General features: G+C 49.8%; 2 protein-coding genes across 2 annotated transcripts; one reads left to right on the top strand and one right to left on the bottom strand.

Moving 5' to 3' along the window:
* Nucleotides 1-8,405: 8,405 nt before the first annotated feature.
* LOC142909268 (uncharacterized) lies at nucleotides 8,406-13,259 on the top strand. Its single transcript, XM_076059693.1, has 3 exons — nucleotides 8,406-8,884; nucleotides 9,741-9,945; nucleotides 11,058-13,259. The coding sequence occupies exons 1-3, from the start codon at nucleotides 8,437-8,439 to the stop codon at nucleotides 11,428-11,430; spliced, it is 1,026 nt and encodes a 341-aa protein (XP_075915808.1). The 5' UTR covers nucleotides 8,406-8,436; the 3' UTR covers nucleotides 11,431-13,259.
* Nucleotides 13,260-15,039: 1,780 nt separating this feature from the next.
* LOC142909270 (uncharacterized) lies at nucleotides 15,040-17,273 on the bottom strand. Its single transcript, XM_076059697.1, has 2 exons — nucleotides 16,340-17,273; nucleotides 15,040-15,335 (listed from the first exon to the last, which is right to left on the bottom strand). Exons 1-2 carry the CDS (start codon nucleotides 16,778-16,780, stop codon nucleotides 15,165-15,167), a joined length of 612 nt encoding a protein of 203 aa, XP_075915812.1. The 5' UTR covers nucleotides 16,781-17,273; the 3' UTR covers nucleotides 15,040-15,164.
* Nucleotides 17,274-17,753: the final 480 nt, after the last annotated feature.

Here is a 17,753-nt window from a genome sequence, read left to right as displayed (position 1 = left end):
TGTTTTATTTTATGTTATTTTATTTTTTACCTACGTGACTTTACCGAATATAACCAAAGAGTATGGATCCTTGCAGTCACGAAAGCTTCAAATCTAGAATTAAAAAATAATAATATTCACTGGCATTGGCCGCGAGCGGGAATCGAACTCGGGTTGGCAGGTTCGTAGCGCAGCGCGCTGACGGCTACACCACCGCTCCCCTTCGCCAGGAGCACGGCGACGTCACTGCCCCCCCCCAACCACAGCCGCACAATCAACAACAACCGCACAACAACAACCGCACAATCAACAACAACGCTCGTGAATGCCTCGGCGGGGCGCGTTGTGGCGGCGCCCTCTTTGCGAGGTTTTCTAAGATCGGTTTCACACGACGGCTGTCTCCCCACAAATAATCTGTCTCATCGTGCCGCAGGGCCCAGGTGCCGCTAGCGCGCGACGTTCACCGCGGCCGTTTGAATTTGGGTTCTCGTGCGTGCGATTGGATTCGGGTGAATTAATGTTCAACGCTTTGTTTTATATCTCTGTCTCTCGTAATGTTGAGCGTAGGCGATCAAACCAGCCTGCAACCACAGCCACCTGGGGTGTGTTGTATATATAGGTGTTATGAAAATTGATGAAAATAATGAAAATTAAATGAAATTTGATATTTGCATAATTTATCCGAAATTATGTTAATCGGTGTAATTATGCGCATAAATTATGCTGATTCGAGAGATAATCGTATTAATTTATGCGAGTGGGCGTGGTTATGATAATGCAAGTCGTTATGGATTATCAGGTCGAGCCTCGGTGACGAGGATTGTGTTATGAATTGGAATAACGCAATTAATCGTATGCAGTGACGCAGGCGTTGTGAACGTGAATGAGAGAGAGTCGATTCGACTCTGCTCTTTAATTCCGTATTATCGATAAGGATATGATTACTCTCGATTGAACATTATGAATTATGTGTGTTAGGGATTATGTGTGGTGATAGTGTGCTTATGATAGGTCCCCAGGATTCAGATCTCATACGCAGAACAATATTATGCAGAATTTCAGGAAGAATCACACACAAACCTTCTGCTTTAATCAATTTTATTTCTAGCTAACTTTAATTTTTGGATAATATAAAAACTCAATCTCGGGATTTTGGAATTTCAACACAGCGTGAACATGATACCATCACGATTGCGTTGTTTCACCTCGATAGCGGCACCTGTGGTTAATTCCCGACGCGTAACGCAATCGATCGGTTGTTGAGAGAGAGATTAAAAACATGCGAACTATTCTATCAAACCTTAACTTTATAATATGCAAACTTGTATGCTTGAATTGTTACACAACACGGCACTTGGTCTTTGATTCGTATCCAATCCTTAATACATTCTGATATGCGAAGTTATTATGCTTGAAATCGTCAGCAAAGTACCACGTTGATGTTCGTTCATTGATTCATAACGATTATGAATTTAAAACGTTCGACTGAAATACTTCTAATTGCCTTATCAACACCACTCGATGGCCGCAATGCTTCGTTACTTGAATTGTCACACAACACAGCATTCGGTCATTGATCATGCGCGGCCCTTAATGCAATTATTGTCACGTTGTTAACAATAGGATGACTGATTATTATGCAACGCTACTCGTTGAAAGGGCACTACAACCAGTATTATTCTTGGAGTTACAAATATGCATTTGAATTCGTTATTTCATTCGTGGATACCAGCAAGATTATGTAGAAAGAAAAATATTAACGAACGACTCAAGTATTTCTAATCGACTTCTCAACGCAACTCAATGGGTGGCGATGTTTCCTTTTGAGATCCTTATCTCGGGCAAATCTTTTAATTAATTGTGGCCAGACCCTTGACAGGGAACCGGTTGAACCCGCTCTTCACCCCCGCGAGCGGCGCTCCGTGGTGAGGTGCCAAGAATTAATCCTTGTTAATGGGTCAGTTGGTAATTTTTGCGGTTAGAAGTACAGCCCCAGCACAATATTACAGAGGAAAATTATGAACACTCTTAAAAACGATAAATTATTCACTCGGTCGTTGCGATGTTTCCACAATCACGGATAATTCAATGGCTTGAGGTTTTAGGCTTTGTTAATGACCCGTGTGTGTGTTGAATGGTATGAGTGGTGAAAGAGTAGGCCAATTTTCGGAATCGATTCTTTGCGTCAAGCAGACGTCTGGTTTGTCGTGTAGTGGGGGGCAGTGTATCATACGTATCAGTTGATTCTTCTTTCAGTAGTTGGTTCGGACTCGACGGACGTTGGTGAACGAGTAGATACGTTGTTGTAGCTGAGATGACCGTCTGGTAGACGGCGTTAGAAGCACGCCCGCAGCGGCGCGGTTGTACGCGGACGGTAGGTAATGCGCGCAGTGCGTCTGCGAGCAGCAGGCACGCTGGTGCTCCGTCGTCGGCGGTTGTAGATTGCAGGCTCACGATTCGCTCGTGGTGGCGCTGGCCGCTAACAGCGGCAGCGGGTCGCCAATCGGCGACACTCGCCGATTCGGCGAGTTGTAGAGGCGTCTCCGGCGTCGGTGATGGCTGGTCTTCTGCTGAGATGAGTTGAGCGGGTCTTCTGCTGAGATGAGTAGAGATGAGTCTTCTTCTGTTGAGCTGAGTTGAGATGAGTCTTCTTCTGTTGAGCTGAGTTGAGATGAGTCTTCTTCTGTTGAGCTGCCCCCGAGGGCTGATGAGTTGATTTCAATGCTGAAACGGCTCCTTTTTATGCCAAAAATCTCTCTCCTTCTCGGCTCCCCCTCACGAGGCGGAGCTATCTTTGATCTGATCGTATGTCGGTAGGGGGGTTCGTGTGTCGGTGGTGGGGGGGGTTCGTGTGTCAGTGTGTATGTTTGTGTGTGTGTCATTTATGACACGGTTCTGTTCGGGTCTTTCCTCAAGCCATAAACATCAAGACAACAGACGCCTCGATTCATCTTGGTGGCGTCTGGTTGTCTACTCCATCCACCCAGAGAGAGGGGCGGGTTCCCCCCCCCCTTTTTCGTACACGTTTTCGACGCACAAAGAAATGGTTAAGATTTTTTTTAAGTTTAACATTTCACATCACAGTTGATATCTTATCATACACAGTTATGATCCTGCTTGTGATTCATAGTATTTGATTTCTTTTCAAGTGAAGATGCTCTTCTGAGCGTATGCATTTTATCACGTGCTGCAGGGAAAGACAAAGGTGGCCGGGATCTTCCCATCTCTCTATACTTTGCAAATATCATTTCGACTCCACATTCTACCAGCCTAATCCACCCCGTTACCTTGGCTCTTACTTAGTTTATTAATTTTCGTCACTTTGTGTGTTTATAAATGTGTGACAGTTTAACTTAAAGCTCGCTCGCTCTTTTGCTGCCCGTGTGCAGGGTGGGGTGGGGGCTACTACTAAGTTCCGTGTGTGGCAGATGGTCCCCGCGATAACGATCTGTTTGCCCTAGCGTGAAATTCCTCTCTCGCGCTCTTCGAGAGAGACAAAGGTGGTCGGGAGCACCTCTTTATACTTTCGACTTATATTTCTCAAATACCATTTGGTCCCATGTTTGCCAAGACTCGTGTTTGTAACTACGTCCTCCCGACACCTCTCGGTTTTACCGAGGTTCGAATTGTTATGATGGAATTATTAAAAAGAAAAATAATTATCATCCTAAGTTTAAGAGGTCCGTTTCTTGATTGTTGGAATCCATATCCCTTGGTTCTGTAAGGTTCTATAATGGAATGTCGTGTAAGGTTAACACGTTATTATTAATATTATATTGCAATTTTCTTTAAAACTTTCTTTGCCTGGTTGCCGTGTGTGGGGTGGGGTGTGTCTCCTCATCAAACCCGGCTGGCTTTTCCAGATGGCCCCTTGTGATAAGGTGTAATTCCTGCTTCTCCGCGCTGTGAGAGAGACAAAGGTGGTCGGGGTTGCTTGGGATATTGTTTAAACTCTTTCGCAAGTTTGCCCGTTGTCTCATTCCTTCTCGATAACCTTTGATGTGACTCGGTATTCCTGCTCCAAGCTTTCAGTAAAAGTATTAAAGGTGAAAATCATTTGATAGCGAATTAATCATTGGATAATAATTCACTGATGTGTCTGGTGGCCTGTTCTTAATTGGAGTGAGCGTTAGGATCGCTAATTTTATCTTATTCTTGTTGTTGCCTCTTAATTTTTTTGTTGTTTTACTGGCAAATAAGGAAAATAATATGTATACGATTTACCCTGTTGGCGTCTCCGTGTCTAGTCTCTTGGTGTTCTGACCTCGGAGGGACCTTTCCTAAGGGGCCCATCAAACTCTTGTTCATCTGGAGATTTTTGCCGATAGCTGTTACATCCTCGCCTTGAGAGTTTTATTATTTCTTTATATATATGGCCTGTTTATGACCGACATCTGGTTTTTCGTGTTTCTGGCTTACGGGTTTGATTCATTAAAAAATATATATTGTTTGTCACGAAAGAAAGGAAAAAGAAATCTAGGTGTATGCATCCGTAAATATTCTTATGGATATTAATTGTGGAAAAAGGGCCGTATACAACAGGTGGTTTACTCTCCCCCCCCCCCCCCCCCCGGTTGTTGCAGCCTTTCCAGAATCCCTGCCTAAATTAAAACGTCGAGTTTAAATTTCGATTTAAAGCTTTCGTGACTGCAAGGATTCATCTTCTTTGGTTCTTTCGGTAAAGTCACGTAGAATGAGAATAAAATAATAAAATAACACAAAAAATTCTCACGACGTTTCGGCCACAACGCAAGCGGCCGTCTTCAGGTGAAAGGTACAGACCTGTCGGGACAACAGAGCTTCAATGTCTGTCGTCCCGACAGTTCTGTACCTTTCACCTCAAGACGGCCGCTTGCGTTGTGGCCGAAACGTCGTGAGAATTTTATTGTGTTATTTTGTTGTCGAGTTTGCATGCTAAGATTGGTCCACACACCAAGTTCCTACAGGGACGTCTCTCTCTTTAATGTGGAACACCGGAATGGAGTGAAATCACAGCTGACGCATCTGAAGGCATTCCTGTATTCCCCCGGGGAACGTTTCACCCCACACGTACGTGTGTGTGTATACACGTCTCTTAATAAAATGAGTGCAAACCTGCAAGGGCGTATATTTATATAATTACGTGTAAGTTGAAATGGATTTTTGTTGTTGCCACGGACAATGTATGCCATTTGAGACTCTGATGCAGCCGGACGTCATCAGTAAATGTCAAAGCAGCCAGACGAACTTCCCTCAACACGAGCAGCAGAGGGATTGTCAACACCGCTGGCGTTTCCCTTCGTACCCCAACTCCCATCGCTCGCGTCTTTTATTTTTACGCACAATTAAAGAGTCATTGCCCGAAACGCCGCCGACTGCATACACGTTTAAACATTTTGATTTAAAGCTTTCGTGACTGCAGTGATTCATATTCTTAGCTCTTTCGGTAAAGTCACGTAGAAGGGAAACAATAAAATAATAAAATATATATAAAATAATATATCTTCTTTGGTTCTTTCGGTAAAGTCACGTAGTACGAGAATAAAATAATAAATTTATAAAATTTAATAATACAATAAAATTGCCATATATTTTATTATTTTGTTTCCCTTCAACGTGACTTTACCGAAAGAGCTAAGAATATAAACGTTTAAACATTCTTAAGGCCACGGTGTTGTTAAACGTTTTGCTGTTGTGGGTAATTATAACCGTCATCAGGTTGCGAGTTTGACATTTTAAATGTTTATTGCCGCATGAGCCGAGTGGAGCGGTGGCGCAGTGGTTAGCACACCGCCCGGGTTCGATTCCCCGCTCACGGCGGCGCGCATCAGTGGTAATATTCGAACCGGTCCTGGACCTGCCCACCCACCCCTCCCTCCCCACACTTCACCAGCCCCCACTGGCCAGAGTGGTCAAATATGGTGAATCACCCCCCCACCACCACCATCACCACCATCACGACCGACAACAACGGCGTGCGGAAGGGGTGAAGTGACCGTGACCATCATCCAGCAGTGGGTCAATCAAGGACTGACTTCAATCTTTATTTAAAGATTTCGTGACTGCAGGAATCCATATGTAGTAGGTAGAAAATTGCCGGAGGCTACCCGTGGGATCTTTGTCTTTGGGTACATCGAGCGTGACCTGAGACAGTGGGGGCCGAAGTTTGACTCCCTGCCGCGGTGAACGCGACGAGCGGAGAGAGCCTCGTGGCGTGTACACAAATCGATTAAAAAGCACCATATTCTTAGTTTTTTCGGTAAAGTCACGTTGAAGAGAAACAACAAAATAAAATAACAAAATATATATATTTTCTCTTCAACGTGACTTTACCGAAAAAACTAAGAATATGAATTACTGCAGTCACGAAAGCTTTAAATCAAAATTTAAAAAGCACCAGTCGGAATTTCGATTTAAAGCTTTCGTGACTGCAAGGATTCATCTTCTTTGGTTCTTTCGGTAAAGTCACCAACACGTAGAATGAGAATAAAAATAATAAATTGATTAAATAAAATAACACAATAAAATTCTCACGACGTTTCGGCCACAACACAAGCCGTTTCAATGCTAAATCCTATGCTAATTCCTTTGTCAAGGCGCTCTGTTTCTTCTCACACAGCTTAAAGGTCGCGGTCTGAGCTTGGCTTTGTTCGCTCCAGCGCTGTCCTCCAGACAGTCTCGTCCCTTCACCTGATGAAGGCCACTTGTGTTGTGGCCAAAACGTCGTGAGAATTTTATTGTGTTATTTTATTTTATCAATTTATTATTTTATTCTCATTCTACGTGGTGACTTTACACAATACCTCCAGTCAAAATGTAAACAAAAAACATACTATGATAATATATAATGCATTGACCTTGAAACTGGTTGGTCCACACCAAGGGACGGCTTTCTTTCTAAGGGACAATGCCACATATATTATCATAGTATGTTTTTTGTTTGCATTTTGGCTGCAGGTATTGTGGTTAATGCAGTAGACATGATTCCTTGTTTAAAGGTTTCAGTTTTGTTGCCAGAAAAAAAGGGGAAAAACCCTATTATTATTACAAATCGTGCGATTGATGAAGAGTTGGAGCCGTGATTGGAATACGTGATTGTAGCATTTCGCCAAGGCGAAATGCCAAAGTCGCTCGCGACACTGCCCCAGGCTTGGGGCTTGAGTCCCCTGCTGATGTCTCTCTGTGCGGCAGGATGTGGCGATCCACTCGGCATACAACCTCGCACTCCCCACCAAACATTCCCCGTATCCCTCCCCCCACCTCGATGTCCCAAGATCCCTGTCCTCTCATCCACCCCCCCCCACCACCACCACCACGATCCGATTGTGTCGAGAAGATTCCAGAAGAATGGATTATTTAATAAAGAATTAAAGCTTTCGTGACTGCATAAATTAGTTGCTGTTTTTTTCGGTAAAGTCACGTATGTAGGAATACCATAACGTTATATTAAAATAAATCAATCACGACGTAAAGGTAACTTCCCCGTAGAAGTGTGTTAATAAAGAATTAAAGCTTCTGTGACTGCATAAATTACTCATTGGTTTTTTCGGTAAAGTCACGTATGTAGGAATACCATAACGTTATATTAAAACAAATAAATCACGACGTTTCCTCCTGCCCCGTCCTTTCTCTCTGGCCCCTCCCCCCACCTTCACTTCTTATTTAAGGCTTCCGTTTCATCCGACCTCACTTCTCTGTCCGTCCTTGCCTCTTGGTGTCTCTCTATTTCTGACTTGTACCTCGTATTTGTTCACTCTGTCTATGCTGGTATGTTCAATCCAGAGGTTGAACACGAAATTTAACACTCTTCTGAAATTCGTGGTCCGCCAGGTAAGTGTCTGTGTTGTTGACCTGACTGGTTGTGTATCACGTAATTTTCCTTAGGTTTGTTGAATTCTCGTCTCTCCTTGTTGTATTTGCCTCCATGATTCGTTTCTTACGCCTGATGAGGATCGCTTGTGTTGCGGTCGAAACGTGATTGATTTGTTTTAATATAATGTTATGGTATTCCTACACATGTGACTTTACCGAAAAAACACAATGAGTAATGTATAATTTGTCTCATTGTTTTATCCCCGTTGTCTGTGAACTCGCGTTTGAACTCTGCGGTTTTCCCTTCGTCTCGTTGCGCCCCCGCGCGGTCCGTCTCTTTGCCGAACAACAATTGTGGTGATCGCATCGGTGCCCATCGAATGGTCGGCGATGATACCGCCCCCCCCGCCTTGCTGATCTCGATGCGGCGGTCATCGTTGTCGTCAGCCACGCGGTCATCGTTGTCGTCAGCCACGCTCGATCCTTGGCGGAGATGAAGACCCTCCCGCCAACCCACGGCCGTCTCTCACCGGTCGCTGGTGACGACGCACCAGCGATGTAACGCGACGCACGGCATCTCCCGCCCGCCTGTGCTTAAACACAAAACGTGCGCGCTCCTCCCGCACCCCCCCCCCCCTCGCAGATCGCATCGGGGCTACGCTAGCGATGACAATGATGACGACGATGACGACGACGATGTTGCTGCTGCTGCTGGTGGTGATGACGGGGGCGGCGGCGTCGGCAGACGTCTCGCCGATGCCTTCACCGTCCCAGCCGCCGTGCGGGCTGTGTCCCCCGGGCCACCACGTCTCGCTGCCGTGTTCCACCAAGGCCAGCGAGCAGCAGCAGCAACAGCTCCTCCTGGAGGACACGTCCGACGTGGAGGCGCGTTGCACGCCGTGCCCGCCGCGCCACTACACGCAGTTCTGGAACTCCCTGGACCGGTGTCTCTACTGCGGCCCGCCGTGCAAGGAGGGCCAGCGGCTCGCAAAGGAGTGCAGCCCCACGCACGACCGCGTGTGCGAGTGCGAGCCGGGCACCTTCCTGATGCTGCCGCAGGAGTTCTGCGAGCGGCACAGCGGCTGTGCCGCCGGGCACGGCGTCGTCACCAAAGGCACGCGTGGGGTGGGGGGCGGGGCGGGGTGGGCGGGGAGGGGCTGGGCTACACCACGTGTGTCGTTGCCATTCGTCCGGCGATCGATTCGCCCGTGACCAAAGACGCCGCTCAATCGTTGCGTCCGATTTAATTAGTTGAATCGATAAGGGTTCGTTCCGCGTGGCCTCCCCCGTCAACAGATCCCTGCGGCGAAAAACGCATGAACGCCCAAACTCCCCGTTCATGCATTCTTCATTCATTGGCTAGAGGTTAAATCGTTCGCGCGCAGCGCGAGATTTCTACCCCACTCAGAAATCAATTGGTTCCTACTTTCACTCCTTTGATGATCATTCATTTGTAAACGTATTTACTGTGCCCCGCCGGCCAGTGCTCGTCAAGTCGGGGGGAATCTTATCTCCACTCTCCTATCTCCCAGTTATCTCCCAGCACCAATTTATGCCTATTCTTCTTCTTTCGTTCTTTCGGTAAAGTCACGTAGAAAGAGAATAAAATGATAAAATAACACAATAAAATTCTCACAACGTTTCGGCCACAACGCAAGTGGCCTTCAGGTGAAAGGAACAAACCTGTCGGGACGACAGAGCTACAATGAAGAAGGCCACTTGTGTTGTGGCCGAAGCGTCGTGAGAATTTTATTGTGTTATTTTATTATTTTATTCTCATTCTACGTGGTGACTTTACCGAAAGAACCAAAGAAGATGAATCCTTGCAGTCACGAAAGCTTTAAATCGAAATCTATGCCTATTCTCTTCTCATCTTTCTCTCTCTCTCTACGCATCTCTACATTTTGTCCCGCGTCTCTGCCCGCCCGTGCGCCCCCCCCCCCCCGTCTCGCGTCTCCGTTGTTCCGCAGGATCCCCGCGCGAAGACACGCGCTGCGCCCCATGCCCTCGGGGATTCTTCTCCCCCGAGGCGTCGGCGGACGCCCCGTGCCGCCCACACACAAACTGCTCCGGCCCGGGCTCCATGGAGCTGCTGCCCGGGGCCTCCACGCACGACGCGCTCTGCTGGTCGGGCGCCCGCGTGGAGTCGCGAGCGTGGGGACGCGGGGCCGGCAGGTGACCGCTCTCTCGCTCGCTTTTTTTTCCACACGGACGCGTCGTTTTAGCGGCAACCGTAGATCGACGGCGTCAAATGTTGATTTAAAGCTTTCGTGACGGCAGTGGATTCATATTCTTGATTCTTTCGGTAAAGTCACCACGTAGAAGGGAAACAATAAAATAATAAAATATATATTAAACAATAAAATTCTCACGACGTTTCGACCGTAACGCAAGCGGTCATCATCAGGTGTGAAAAAACCAACGGTCGTGAGAATTGTATTTTATATATATTTTATTACTTTATTGTTTCCCTTCAACGTGGTGACTTTACCGAAAGAACCAACAATATCAACGGCATCGTCGGAGGACCGCGCTACTGGCCTCGGAGGGCAGCCGGTGCGGATGCCGCACGTGCCCACTGGGGAGAGTGCTCCGGGCTGGACACGCGTTCGCAATCTGGTCCACGGTCACGTATTTATCCGTTTAAAAAGACTACTACAACCGCAGTACATTTTGGATGTGTGTGTGCGTGTACGTCTTTGAGAAATTGTAACGTAATTGTGAAGAGGTCGCCGGTGCATTCTCCACGTTGCAGGAATAGAAAACGATAGGAATGTTCGCCACTTGAACGAGACGCTAAATTCCACGCGATGGCGCGTGACCGACCGGTAGCACAGCGAGAGGTACGCTGACGCGGTCTCGCTGGCTACAGAAGCATTTTCTGAGTCCATACTCTTTGGTTCTATTCGGTAAAGTCACGTAGGTAAAAATAAAACAACAAAAATCACGACGTTTCGGCCACAACACAAGCGGCCTTCATCAGGTGAAGGGACCGGGCTGTCTCGAGGACAGCGCTGGAGTGAAACACAGCCACGCTCAGACCGCGGACCTTTAAGCTGAGTATGGATCCTTGCAGTCACGAAAGCTTTAAATCTAGAATGTTCTGAGTCGCCAACCCGGAACGGATCTCGGTTGCCTGACTGCAAGCTGGCACGACGCCCGCGCCTCCCAATTAGCGAACGAGCTGGCTACGTGCAGTGCGAAATAAGTACGGTGAAAAGTCCACCTTGCGAAAGGTGATCCCGGAACAACGCGCTTTACATCTCCTTCCCTTCCTTCCGCTGCAGAGCCTCCGTCGCCGCCGCCGCCTCGTCCGCCGCCCCGGCCAGAGGGCCCGTGCGACGCCGCGACCCTGCGGTTCGCGGGCGGCGTCCGCCGCCTGCCTCTGTCGTGCCTGGCCCACCGCGGCGCAGGGAAGGCCGCCCACGTCCGGGAGCTGCTGCTCGGCGCCATGGGCGACGCGGGGCGGCGGCGCGGGCGCGGGCGCGGGAAGCAGGGGGGGAGGAGGCTGGAGAAGCACGTGAAGCTGCTGCTGCTGCTCCGGGTTTGCGCGAGGAGACCGCCCCGCCGGGAGGAGGGTCGGTGAGGATGCACGGTTCGCCGTTGCGGAGAAAGACGTGGTCGAACAAGACGGGGGTGGGGGGGGGAAGGGCCTTTTAAATGGTCGTGTTGTAGTAGTCACGAACCGAGCGTGAGGGCTCAGAAACATTGATATAGCAACCATTTAAATCAATGTTTCAGCTGCCCAGCCGTGATTATATTGGGTTAAGTTCGGCGAGTTGACCGCGCAAAATTGCCATCTTAAAAGGTGATTTGTTCGAATAATTCTGGGTTTCAGAATTTAAAATGTTGGTTTGATCGCCATGCGCGTAGGGAAGCCGTGGCTCCTGGTGGTAGTTCCGCGTGACATGCTGCTGTGGGCCGTTGGGCAAACTGCAGAAACATTTTTGGGAAAGAGATGACAGTTTTATATAAGCTGTAGCCGGAGTCTTTCAAGCCCGTCGATTGAAGCCCTCTAAATTATCCAATATAGAACACTCATCGCATTAATGAAATCGACTGTAGAGGGTTAAATAATTACACGATGAGTGGTGATGATGAGGTATGATTAATTAAATTACATTCCATTGCTTGTAACAGAGGACACACATTAAGGTTATCGCATGCCACAAACTGCTTTGGGGGCAACATAACAGTGACTAACTTTAATAAGCCCACATTATTAACAAACGCTTCCTCACGACTGAAACCTTTAATCGCTGAACATTTCAGACAATTTGCCCTGTTATAAGGTGCAGAAGAGTACGGCGTAGTTACGAACAGCGACCACCGTGACAGCTAAAATGTTACAAAAATCTCCGATTTGAAGAAGGTTCATCGATAAACACATTCTCCTGCGGAGGGAGCTGGTAGGAACGTTGGGTTGCTCGGTCAATGGCCAGGGTCAACGGCAGTGTGGTGTATTCCACAAATAGGTCCGACTGTGAGGGCGGGCACAAGCCGGCGTGAGTAGGTTAAACGTTGAGTTTTATAAGGGCACCACGGGGTGACCAGTCCCTCCCCACCCAGCCCCACCCCTCCCACCCCCCACCCAGCCCCTCCCCACCCTCCCCTCCTCACCCTCCCCACCCAGCCCCTCCCCTCCCATTTTTGGATGCACGACGGACGGACACAACAATAATCCCCTGTGGGCTGGTGGTGTAATAACCAGGAGGTTCCTGCCAGTACAAGCATGTGTTTTTCACGTGAAGAGAGAATGGAAATATATTTCAGCAGTATTCACAATCTCTCCTACAAGCAGGGCTCTCAACGTTTCCCTAGAATGCGTGCTGGCTTGGAGTTAGGAATTATTAGCAGAAGGCACTGCACCCAGAGAGTGTGAGATACACCCATCGTAAGAGTCCATGTTGTTGTGTAGGCCAATTAGTTTAAAGGGCAATGCATTACCGAAGGATATTTGTTTGAACAGTTTACCGCAAGTATGTGTGGTTAATGCAGACTGGATGCCTTGTAACAGGGGTCCGTTTCGTGTTTGAACATCTTAACACCTGCCGCCTTATTGCCAGTAAGGGTAAATCCTCCTTTTTGTATTATTCCATCGCTATGTTTATTGCTCCAAGTATCCTTACAATCAATCCAATGAGAGCTTTATACAAGAACAATAAGGATACACGAGGATATGGTTTGTCAAAGTTCCCAGAAGAGTGTTGATGTGAACAAAAATAACAAAAAAAGATTTCGTTGGTGAGATTTCTAGAGAAACATTTCTGGAGCAGAGCGTAATGTACCTCTAAGTACTGGGGGACTGGTTAACGCAGTTCCTCCACATGTTTGTTGACAGCACAGTATTTTTATAGTTGCGTGTGCACGCGCGTCACATGACGTGTGCACGCATGACTTTTTTGGAATGTTCAATGTGTTTTTGTAATTGTCACGGATGGTTACGTGTCGACTGTTGAAACCTATGAATAAAAGTTGCACGAAATGTCCGCGCGTTCAAAATTCCTCGCCAATTCGGAGCGGATCCGAAATCCGCAAATACGTCGTCAGCTACGATCTGTCGTTTGCCGGCTGAATGCCTCCCTTCAATCGTGGCTGCGGTGGCAAAAAAGCCACTGAGCTTTTTCTGCCCGTGAGCTGTGATCTTACCGCCCCGTCTGCGTTCATCGGTTATCGCCCCCTTATCGCCGTGCCGCCCTGAACAAACTCAACAGAAGGCCTCCACGGTAATATTATATTGTCCTGAGAGGAGTTACGGTCGTCCTGAAGCCAACTCTACCAGAGCGAGAGAGAGAGAGAGAGAGAGGAGGCAGTGTGCGTAGAGTTGTGGTGGGCCCCCGAAAGTTCACCGCGACAAGTCAGGGGCCCCGATGCTGATGGGAAGATCGCCAGTTGGGGTAGACACGTGGCTGCGCCTCACCACGTGACCTCTTGACCCGCACGACTGAATCCGCATTCCTAAGGCTACGCGAGCACCCCGCACCCTTCCCGTGCGCTTACAAGAACAGAACCCACATCCCCCAGTAGCCCCCCCCCCCAGCCTTAACAGCATGTTAGGGCAAATACTAATAGGAATCCACTGGAGACAGAGCCGGATTAAGATTGTGTAAGCCCCCTGGGCTACAGGTACCGTGAGGCCCCCTGGTAAAAACTGTTGAAAAGGAAAACAAAGTTAAAGAAAAATAAAATGTTTTTTTTTTACAAGGCTAACAACGAATAAAATTCGGCATGCGCAACTGAAATCACTTTTCACTTCGTCTCTGGAGGCGCTTCAGCTGGACGAGGCCCCTGGGCTGCAGCCCCTGAAGCCCCCTGCCCCCACGCCCGAATCTGGCCCCGATGTTGGATGTTGGTGGATGAGTGAGCGAGTGAGGACGAGTGAGTGAGAGAGAGAGAGAGGGGAGTGTGAGTGAGGACGAGTGAGTGATGTAAGCGCTATCGGTTCATCCGGCGGTTGTTTATTTTAGCGTTTCGGCGGCAAACGTGCGACCGGGGCGACAAGCTCGTACGTGCGGAACGTTGCAAATTACGCGGCTGTGGAAACTTTAGCTGACATGGAAATAAGTCGATAATCATTAACATTATGAGACCTCCTTTGCCAAAAACAAGATATAGGAATAGGTTTTACCCTTTTAACTGGCACAAAAACTGACACCTTTATTCAAGGCATCATGTTTGCAATGACCACAACACAAGCAGTCAAAATGCAAACAAAAAAGACAACTCTGATAATAATATGCACTGTCCTTGAATTTGATTGGTCCACACCCGAGACAGCTTTTCTTAGAGCCTAGTCTCCATTGGTGTTGGACCAGAAGACGCCAAAAGGCGTACAACTCAAAAACAGCGCACTATCAGAGTATTGAGGGCTCGGGGTGAGCATTAACATTATGAGACCTCCTTTGCCAGAAACAAGATATAGGAATAGGTTTTACCCTTTTAACTGGCACAAAAACTGACACCTTTATTCAAGGCATCATGTTTGCAATGCATTTCTGAAATGATCGTCTGATGATGAAAACTAATTCACTTACAACTGATTTAAAGCTTTCGTGACTGCAGTAATTCATATTCTTAGCTCTTTCGGTAAAGTCACGTTGAAAGGAAACAATAAAATAATAAATATATTATTGTTATATATTTCATTATTTTATTGTTTCCCTTCAACGTGACTTGACTGAAAGAGCTAAGAATATAATATTACTTAGAACTGTTTTTGTCCTTCCCCCCCCCCCCCCCCGCTCCCGCATCTCCGACTAGCGCACGGTTGGCATCGTGCTCACGCGCACCTACGTGTACGCACCTGGCCGAGTCGGTGGGACACCCTTCACCAAACACACACTGCTGCATTCCGAGGTGGGTTGACCGCCGCTCCCCCCTCCCTCCCCGCGCTGTCACACGCCACGCGGGGAGGAGCCGCGTGCCGCGGCGGTCTCCGCCAGCACGGCCTGCAGCAGGCCGATGTAGCGAACCGTCGCGTGCAGTGTCGCCGCCCGCGACGGCCGGAGGCGGTCCGGCGGCAGCAGGCGATGCAGGAGCAGGAACGCGCGGTTCAGGTTTCGCACCTGAGGGCACGGACACGCAGACGGACGGACGCGCGCGGACACGCCGTCAGTGCCGGGGATGGACGCCGCTTGGCCCTTGAGCGGCGGCGCTCGAGGGCCAAGCGGCGTCGAATTTAACTCGCTCCGCCACCCGTGGGCGAGGACTCGGTTCGACCAGACTTCAACCGTCTCGCGTCACCCCGTGCCGCGTTCCAACAACCGCATGGCAGGCCACGATAACGCAAAGTCATAGTAATAGGTTTTACCCTTTTAACTGGCACAAAAACTGACACCTTTATTCAAGGCATCATGTTTGCAATAACCACAACACAAGCAGTCAAAATGCAAACAAAAGAGACAACTCTGATAATAATATTATGCACTGTCCTTGAATTTGATTGGTCCACACGCGAGACGGCTTTTCTTAGAGCCTAGTCTCCACTGGTGTTGGACCAGATGACGCCAAAAGGCGTACAAGGGTAAAACCTATTACTATATCTTGTTACTGGCATAGGAGGTCTCATAATGTAAACGCGAAGTCACTCAAAAGCACGGGGAGAGAAACGGACGCATAGGAGGATGGGCACACGGACGGACGGATCCGAGTTTTAAGTTAAAAAATTATTTGTTTTACGCGGCGTCCTCGTCGCGGGCCATCTCTTCGCGCGACGATGAGCGACTTTACGTTTTACACCTCAGACGTTTGAAAGGGCACCCGCCAGCTCTCCCAGTGGCAGCTATCCTCGTGCTGCACCACGTGACGCCCGGCCTGCAAGTGGGGGCCAGTCGGGAGGAGACTGTTGCTGCTACGTGTGGTCCCAACTGATGTAGGTGCAGTGTCAATGTTTAAAACGTCACTCACATGGACCACGATGGGCTACTCTATTCACGTAATCGCTGGTGTGGCCTTCGAGATCCGAACTGAATCTGGAACGTGCCACCACTGGGCCATATCACCCCCCCTCCCCTCCCCCCCCAAGTTTTGTTTTAGTCTGAGTCAACCTAAGGGGATCGTGGCTTCTCACCCGGATCCTTTCGCGCACGTTCGCTTTGCTCTTCCGAGCTAACGCGGCAGCAGCCGCTGTCCTCGGGGAGGCGGAGGAGCTCCAGCGGGAGGAGCGCGAGGAGGTGGAGCAGACGGCGGTGGAGGAGGTGGAGCAGACGGCGGTGGAGGTGGTGGAGCAGACGGCGGTGGAGGTGGTGGAGCAGACGGCGGTGGAGGTGGTGGAGCAGACGGCGGTGGTGGAGCAGACGGCGGTGGAGGTGGTGGAGCAGACGACGGTGGAGGTGGTGGAGCAGACGGCGGTGGAGGTGGTGGAGCAGACGGCGGTGGAGGTGGTGGAGCAGACGGCGGTGGAGGTGGTGGAGGTGCTGGAGGTGCTGGAGGGACCCGTGAGAGTCCTGCAGAGCCCAGCTGGAATCTGAGACCCCTTGAGAACCACGCTGGACGACCCCCCTTGCAGCATCCGCTGCTGCTGTGGCTGCTGGTGGTGGTGGACCTGCTGCTGGTGGTGGACCTGCTGCTGCTGGTGTACCTGCTGCTGCTGGTGGCGGTGGACCTGCTGCTGGTGGTGGTGGTGGACCTGCTGCTGCTGGTGGTGGTGGACCTGCTGCTGCTGCTGCTGCTGGTGGTGGTGGTGGACCTGCTGCTGCTGCTGCTGTTGGGGGTAGTGGACCTGCTGCTGCTGGTGGTGGTGGTGGTGGACCTGCTGCTGCTGCTGGTGGTGGTAGTCGACCTGCTGCTGCTGCTGCTGGTGGAGGAGGACCTGCTGCTGCTGGTGGTAGTGGACCTGCTGCTGCTGGTGGTAGTGGTGCTGCAGGAGGACGATATCGACGAGACTTGGCTGGGAGTTGTCTCGCAGCTCGCCGCGCTGCACGGCAGAGAAGAGCTCCGGTGCCGGGGTGCGGAACAACCGGGGTGGCGGCGCCGGGGTGCCCCCCCGGTGGCCCGGTGCTCGGCGCTGCGGAAGGAGAAGCGCAGGGCGAGAGCGAGCGACCCCCTCTCGATGGGGGGGGGGGGGGGGTAAATTCGTTGGCCTGCTCTTCCACGCTGGCCAAGACAACTCGGGGAGAGGCGGCGGCCACCCCCACGCCTCGGCCCGCCGCACGCGACCTGCCCCGTTGGGCTTCGACTGCCGCACCACAGAGACCGCCACAGAGACCGCGAGTCTCGTGGCAAACAGCAAATACAACACAGCCAACACAATGAACACAGCACAGCGAACACAGCGAACACAACACAGCGAACACAGCCAACACAGTGAACACAGCACAGCGAACACAACACAGCCAACACAGCAAACACAGCGAACACAGTGAACACAACACAGCGAACACAGCACAGCCAACACAGCACAGCGAACACAGCACAGCCAACACAGCAAACACAGCGAACACAGCGAACACAACACAGCCAACACAGCACAACACAGCCAACAC

This window comes from Petromyzon marinus, unplaced genomic scaffold, assembly GCF_048934315.1.
Source record: "Petromyzon marinus isolate PM22_M1 ecotype Great Lakes invasive population unplaced genomic scaffold, UKy_Petmar_22M1.pri1.0 PM_G_Scaffold_112, whole genome shotgun sequence".
Classification (NCBI taxonomy): Eukaryota; Metazoa; Chordata; class Hyperoartia; order Petromyzontiformes; family Petromyzontidae; genus Petromyzon; species Petromyzon marinus.
This window is presented reverse-complemented; position numbering and strand designations above follow the sequence as displayed.

What these genes read in the sequence shown, in the direction of transcription:
- LOC142909268 (XM_076059693.1), top strand. Translation starts at nt 8,437, where the DNA reads ATGACAATGATGACGACGATGACGACGACGATGTTGCTGCTGCTGCTG. An exon ending in GCACGGCGTCGTCACCAAAG is followed by an intron (nt 8,885 to 9,740) that starts GCACGCGTGGGG and finishes GTTGTTCCGCAG; the next exon opens with GATCCCCGCGCGAAGACACG. An exon ending in TGGGGACGCGGGGCCGGCAG is followed by an intron (nt 9,946 to 11,057) that starts GTGACCGCTCTC and finishes CTTCCGCTGCAG; the next exon opens with AGCCTCCGTCGCCGCCGCCG.
- LOC142909270 (XM_076059697.1), bottom strand. Translation starts at nt 16,780, where the DNA reads ATGCTGCAAGGGGGGTCGTCCAGCGTGGTTCTCAAGGGGTCTCAGATT. An exon ending in ACGTGCGCGAAAGGATCCGG is followed by an intron (nt 15,336 to 16,339) that starts GTGAGAAGCCAC and finishes CCGTGCCCTCAG; the next exon opens with GTGCGAAACCTGAACCGCGC.